Genomic DNA, 6,000 nt, shown 5'->3' with positions numbered 1-6,000 from the left:
GGTATGAATCTATACTACTTATGTAAAAACAGAGGAAAGTGTATATTTATCTAAATGTTTATAAACTATATAATATGGAGAAAAGAGCATAACTTCTGTAAATAATAGCTATAAAAGTGCATAATTCATATAGATTAGTAGAAATTACGTAAAAAGAGCATAATTTATGTAATTAATAAAGAGGAAAGGGCATAATTATGATATAATATACATAGGAAAATAAACTAATACATAGGAAAGTGCATAATTTATGTAAACAATATAGAGGAAAATACATCATTTATGTAAATCATGTGTATAAATCGTGTATAAATCGCATAATTAATGCATAATTGCATAATCTAGAAGAAATCTAGGTAAAAAATATAAAAGAAAGTGCATAATTTATATAGATTATTAGAAATTAAGTAAAAAGAGCATAATTCATGTAATTAATAAAGAGGAAAGAGCATAATTATGATATAATATACAAGAAAGTGCATCCTTTGTGTAAATAATATAGTGGAAAGTGAATAATTTATGTAAATAATATAAAGGTATGTGCATTATTTATGTGAATAATAAACAAAAGTTATGTAAAAGGCATCATTTCTGTAAATAATACATTGGAAAGTGCATAATTTATGTAAACAATATAGAGGAAAATGCATCATTTATGTAAATATTATAGCGGGTAATTACATAATTAATGCATAATTGCATAATCTAGAAGAAATTTAGGTAAAGAAATATAAAAGGAAAGTGCATAATTTATATAGATTATAAGAAATTATGTAAAAAGAGCATAATTTAAGTTATTAATAAAGAGGAAATGTATTAAATGAATGTAACAAAGAAAATATATGTAAATAATGCATGCAATCTATGTCAATAATAGAGCAGAAAGAACATAATTTCTGTAAATAATATAGAAGAAAGTGCATGCTTGCATAAGTATTGCATAATCACATTATATAGAGGAAATTTATGTAAATAATAAAGGAAATTGACGTAAAAAATAGCATAATTAATATAAATATTACAGAGGAAATTCATGTAAATAATTTAGAGGAAAGAGCATAATTAATGAAAATAATATACAGAAAATCTATGCAAATATTACAGAGAAAAGAACATAATTTGTGTAAATAATATACAGAAAAGTTCAAAATTGCATAATTATTGCTTAATCACATTATATAGCGGAAATTTATGTAAATAATATAGAGAAAATTTATGTAAATAATTTAGCAGAAATAACATATTTTATGTAAATAATATAAAGCACATTTACGTAAATTATATACTGTAGAGAAAAGGGCATAGTTATTTAAATTTATGTAAAAAATCTAATGTATGTAAATAGTTTAGAGGAAAGCCCACTTTTTAACAGCAGGTGTTTGGGTGATTTATTCTACAATCCAAAGCTAGAAACAAATGAATCTTGTTCTATTTTCATGAAGGATGGACATGTTTGGGGTAAAAGGCTTGACTTTTGGGTCAATTTAACCCTTTTATAATCAATACAGTCTTGCTACACACTTTACTCTACTAACACCCTTATTTACTGTAGTGTTGTCCACTGAGTGAACACTGCTGAAATACTGCACACTTTTGAGGAGGCACACAAACATTGCGTGTGATGAAGATCAGCTTCTTCATACAGATTTGAAGATTGACATTAAATGTATCTGCTTTATTTTAGAGGTTTAGGGAAGACGGACACAAAGGATGAACAGTGTATTGAACTGAATTATAGACAACAGGAGGGTTGTCGTGAGAGATGAGAGTCAGCTCTGCGTACTAAACTTCTAATGGGTCTCCAGGACCAGACGCAGGCCAAATATGATTTTCCTCCTGGCAGACAGTGAAATACAGGAGTAATCTTTGACTTAAGCCAAAAATGACTTTCAATTTATTTTCATGAGTTGATGAGCAGCGCATGTGCCAGATTCATTCCTCATTAACCAGTGAAAGTGTGTCGTATCAAGTGAAAACTCTCAGAAATGAACATCGATACACGGTGATGATGCCAAAACTCAATCTCAGCGTATACTACTGAGAAGAAAATCATCAGTTCTTGTGTGTGTGTGTGTGTGTGTGTGTGTGTGTGTGTGTGTGTCTGAGTGGTTGCTCTGCGGTTGCTAAGGCAATGCTAGGGTGTTCCAGGTAGTGGTGTTAAAAGTAGTTTGCTAAGCTATTCTAGGTTGTTGCCAAGGTATTCTAGGTTGTTGCTAGGGTGTTCTAAGTGGTTGCTAAGGTGTTGCTAGGTGGCTGCTAGGGTCTTCAGAGTGGTTGCTTAGTTGTTGCTAGGCGGTTTCTAGGGTGTTCTGAGTGGTTGCTAAAGTGTTACTAGGGTGTTCTGAGTCTTTGTTAGGGCGTTGCTAGGCAGTTGCTAAGGTGTTCTGAGTGGTTGCTCTTTGGTTGCTAAGGCATTGCTAGGGTGTTCCAGGTAGTAAATAAGGCGTTGCTAGGTGGTTGCTAAGGTGTTGATAGTTGGTTGCTAAGGTGTTTTAGGTTGTTGCTAAGGTGTTGCTAGGTGGCTGCTAGGGTCTTCAGAGTGGTTGCCTAGTTGTTGCTAGGCGGTTTCTAGGGTGTTCTGAGTGGTTGCTAAAGTGTTACTAGGGTGTTCTGAGTCATTGCGAAGGTGTTGCTGGGTGGTTGCTAGGGTGTTCTGAGTGGTTTCGAGGGCATTGCTAGGGTGTTTTGACTGTTTGTTAGGGCGTTGCTAGGCAGTTGCTAAGGTGTTCTGAGTGGTTGCTCTTTGGTTGCTAAGGCATTGCTAGGGTGTTCCAGGTAGTAAATAAGGCGTTGCTAGGTGGTTGCTAATGTGTTGATAGTTGGTTGCTAAGGTGTTTTAGGTTGTTGCTAAGGTGTTGCTAGGTGGTTGCTAAGGTCTTCTAAGTGGCTGCTAAAGTGTTGCTATGCGGTTGCTATGGGGGTCTGCGTGGTTGCTAAGGTGTTGCTTGACGGTTGCTAAGTGGTTTGCCAAGGCATTTCTAGGGTACTCTGAGTGGTTACTAAGGGGTTGCAAGGTGGTTGCTAAGGTGTTCTGAGTGGTTGCTAAGTTGTTGCTAGGTAGTTTCTAAAGTGTTCTGAGGGGTTGCTAGGCAGTTGCTAACATAAATTTCCATGGTTCTAGTATGAATTAGCCTGTTGTTAGCATGAATTAGCATGTAGCTAGCATATACTAGCATGTTGTTAGCATGGTTCTAGTATGAATGAGCATGTTTATAGTATGATTAGTATGTCGTTAGTATGTCCAATGTATAGTCAATGGCAGCTTTTTTAAAATGAAAGTCTATAGGACAGTTGCTAAGGTACCATAAGTGGTTGCTAGGGTGTGGCTAGGTTGAAAGGTCATCAGTGATTGGTAGATTGGTAGTCTGAGTAAAATGAGCTCAACTTTAAGTGGTGAAAGTTATAAGTTTTCCAAATTTTCCGGGTCAGTTTTGGGTGAACTGTAAGTGAAATCAGTTGTAAAAGATAGAGCAGCCTGAGTCAGACTAGTTTGGAGGTTTGGTGTTAGGTTGTAGTATGAATGGTCTAGGAGGAGATATAAGACATCATAATGCAGCATGTTTATTTGTGTGCACATTTCTCCTCCAGATGAACAGCAGTGCAGGTTTTGGCATCCGCACCGCTTCAGTGTGAAAAGCGCATCAATCATACATGAGACGAGGCAGTTTAGTGCAGAGCTGTGTTTCTGCTTCCACATTTTGACACTCGGCTCGTCAGCACTGATCTACCGTCTTGGCTGATCGTTTGTGTTTTCTCGAGATGCCTTATTGTTTTTATAAATCATAAATGCTGTGCGCTGGGAAACAGAAGTGTACGTACTTGGCCTCCAACGCCAATGCAAACACGCCAGCAGCCTCAGGAGCCGCAGCAGATGTGCCCGAGTGACGCAGCGTGCAGTTTCCATACAGATCCGTGGTGGCCTGGAGACACACACACATAGAGAAAGAGAGAGAGAGAACCCCTTAATTAAACATTAGTGTCAATGACATGCTCATTACACTTCAGTAAACAGCAGGTAAAGGATGCCCTTCATATTCTAATGCAGTTTTCAGGATTCAATGATGCAAACAGGAAGGAAGAATCCTCACCATCCTTACCATTCAAAACATACTAACCCAGGCTCATTATGGATATGTACCCCTGTATACATTAATGGAGAGCCCCAAATGTGTCCCAGGAGCTATGCCTTTTTGCAGTTTTTGTTTTCGTGAATCCACCAGAGGCCGCTGTGTACGCTTTTTCAGATCTCAAATTTCGTGCTATTCGTGGCTGCTGTAAATCCACCAGAGGCATATTTGTGTGTTGCTGTTCATCCTGTGTGTATTCAGCAGTGTCTAAGCGTTTGGACCTGCATAGGCGCATAACTAACATGCACTGCCCTGGAGCAGTTTTCAGTTGGTCAATGGTGCGGTCTACTTCAGTTCCTCAAGATAGCAACGTGTCAACAATGCACCTTAACACACCTCCTTTATAGACCAGCACACCCACGAGTCAGCAAAGTAGCGCAAATGAGTGAGTTATTTAAACAACGTGGCGCAAAACATGAAAATTAGGGTTGCGCTGGTCTGAAAATAGCAATAAATCGTGCCTAACCCTTCTTGCACCTAATTGTGCCGGGTGTATGATAGAGCCCTAATTGTATATCATCGATTTTTCCATTTTAAATGATATTATAAAGTAGAGTTGGTGTGTGTTGTGAGTGTTTAGTGATGACATTTGGAAGCGCAGTAACCCGGATCAGCCTGACTGAACAAATCTGACAGATTAAACACAGTGTTCATCTCAGATCTTTCTCAGAGTCGCAGATATTGCTCACTCCATTTCCATTTCCACTCATTGTTCAGACACAAAACGGCTGAAACTATTAACTCTGTCATTTTATCACTGCCTCTCTCTGTGTTATCACACTGCCAGAAGACTAGAAAACTGAAAGAGTGCTATTGAAAAAGATGCTTCAGAGGAGGGGTTTACAAACTTTTCTGCCCGACACACACACATACTGTATATAGGGCTCAGCATAAATGAGTAGCTCCCATTTTGAAAATGAATATTCTTATGCATTTCTCAGTGAATATAGGTGATGTATTTTGGTGCGTTTGAACAAAACAGATTTATTAAACAGATACGTTTATTGAAATAATATATTAGAAAGGATAATACCTTTAAATGCATGCAAAATTTTATATATTTTATGTTTACCTTGATTTTTGCTATTTATACATTTTTGTTTAATACATTTACCTAACATATAAACTTGGGTTACACATTTTTGGACCATTATGGTAAGTTATTTTGTTAGATAAGCTCCAGATTTGGCTATTGAACCTAATGTATATGCCTAAATAAATAAATTAATAATTAATTAAATTAAATCAGAGACTTGTGAGGTATATATATATGTATATGTGTGTGTGTGTGTGTGTGTGTGTGTGTGTGTGTGTGTGTGTGTGTGTGTGTGTGTGTGTGTGTGTGTATATATATATATATATATATATATATATATATATATATATATATATATATATAATCTTTATCACATATTTAATCATCTATATTCTTTGTTGTTTTTATTTATATACTTGTATTTTGTTTCTCTTATTCATTCATTCATTCATTCATTCATTCATTTTCTTGTCAGCTTAGTTCCTTTATCAATCTGGGGTTGTGACAGCGGAATGAACCACCAACTTATTCAGCATGTGTTATACACAGCGGATGCCCTTCCAACTTCAACCCATCACTTGGAAACATCCATACACACTCATTTACACACATACACTACACTGTGTTTGGACTTGCTGGAAAACCAGAGCAGAACATGCAAACTCCACACAGAAACACCAACTGACCCAGCAGGAGCTCAAACCAGCGACCTTCTTTGTGGCACTTGTGCTACCCTGTGCCACCGTGAAGCCCTTCTCTTGTTCTTGTTTGTGTAAAGCACTTTCAATTACTTTGAGTTTGTGTATGAAATGAGCCATATAAATAAACTTGCATTGC

At 36.6% G+C, this 6,000-nt stretch overlaps 1 protein-coding gene across 6 annotated transcripts in view; it reads right to left on the bottom strand.

The window, feature by feature from the left end:
- pcsk2 (proprotein convertase subtilisin/kexin type 2) overlaps window positions 1–6,000 on the bottom strand; it is a 69,216-nt gene that overhangs the window by 16,090 nt on the left and 47,126 nt on the right. For all 6 annotated transcript variants that reach the window (XR_015504874.1, XR_015504875.1, XR_015504876.1 and 3 more), the window contains 1 exon segment: window positions 3,820–3,920. Coding sequence is in view for 1 of the 6 variants with exons in the window: in NM_001142266.1 (NP_001135738.1) it covers window positions 3,820–3,920 (101 nt within the window). In the remaining 5 variants the exon portion in view is untranslated.

This window comes from Danio rerio, chromosome 13 (assembly GCF_052040795.2).
Source record: "Danio rerio strain M-AB ecotype USA chromosome 13, GRCz13ab, whole genome shotgun sequence".
Classification (NCBI taxonomy): Eukaryota; Metazoa; Chordata; class Actinopteri; order Cypriniformes; family Danionidae; genus Danio; species Danio rerio.
This window is presented reverse-complemented; position numbering and strand designations above follow the sequence as displayed.